Source organism: Volvox carteri (assembly GCF_000143455.1).
Source record: "Volvox carteri f. nagariensis unplaced genomic scaffold VOLCAscaffold_30, whole genome shotgun sequence".
Lineage (NCBI taxonomy): Eukaryota > Viridiplantae > Chlorophyta > Chlorophyceae > Chlamydomonadales > Volvocaceae > Volvox > Volvox carteri.
The window spans coordinates 1,323,679-1,324,477 of NW_003307573.1; the positions used below are offsets into that span (position 1 = coordinate 1,323,679).

At 57.1% G+C, this 799-nt stretch overlaps 1 protein-coding gene across 1 annotated transcript in view; it reads right to left on the reverse strand.

Moving 5' to 3' along the window:
* Positions 1 to 358: 358 nt before the first annotated feature.
* Positions 359 to 799, reverse strand: part of VOLCADRAFT_93287 (uncharacterized protein) — a gene marked incomplete at both ends in the record, with an annotated part of 1,500 nt that continues 1,059 nt past the window's right edge. The window contains one exon of the mRNA XM_002952561.1: positions 359 to 543. Within this exon, the coding sequence (XP_002952607.1) occupies positions 359 to 543 (185 nt within the window). The remainder of the gene's footprint in view (positions 544 to 799) is intronic.

Genomic DNA, 799 nt, shown 5'->3' on the forward strand with positions numbered 1-799 from the left:
CTCCGGTGATGCAGCCGCAGCCGCGGCCGCGGCCGCGGCCGACGACGTCCGCTGCCGCTGCCGCCGGCGCCGCCTCCGCCGCCGTCGGCACGACGCATGCATGGCGCTCCCGTCGGCCGACTCGATTGGTGGTGGATTCCTTGATGGAGAGTGCGGAGTCGTCGTCGGCGGGTGGGTGGGTGCAGGGAGGGTAAAGAGGAGGAGGGGGAAAGAGGGGGAAAGAGGGGGGAGAAGAAAGCCATGTATTGCTGCTGCTGCTGGTTATGATGATGATGATGACGATGATGATGATGATGTTACAAAAGTAATATATGTTTATGATGGTTAACATGATGGCTAAAAAAGGTCGATGGTGATGCTACGAAAGTGAATCAGCCAATTCTTCCGACACGGCGTCTAGGGCAGCAATTGCCGTCCGGATGAGCGGATGAGGAGGCAAGGGGGCAGCAATCTGGTAGTGCCGTACATAGCTCCGGAACAAATGAGGAAGCTCCGAAGCCAGAAGAAGCAAGAGGAAATTCACCAAGACATCTTTAGCTCGTCCTGCACCAAGACAAAGTCGTCTTAGCGCGTTGACCCCCGCGCGGGTTGTGTACGACGGCAGTTGTGTTGTTGCCGTTTGATGTCTCATTATTCACTTGCCCTCATCGCCTTGATTGCCATCTCGCTCTCTCCTCCCCCCTCCCCCCTCCCCCCTCCCTCCTTCCGTCTATTCCTGCGCGGAGTATCCGTCTATACCTCTGGTGTCTGCTTCAATCGCCTGTGGTTCGTCTTAACCCCCCTCCGTACAAAAAACACA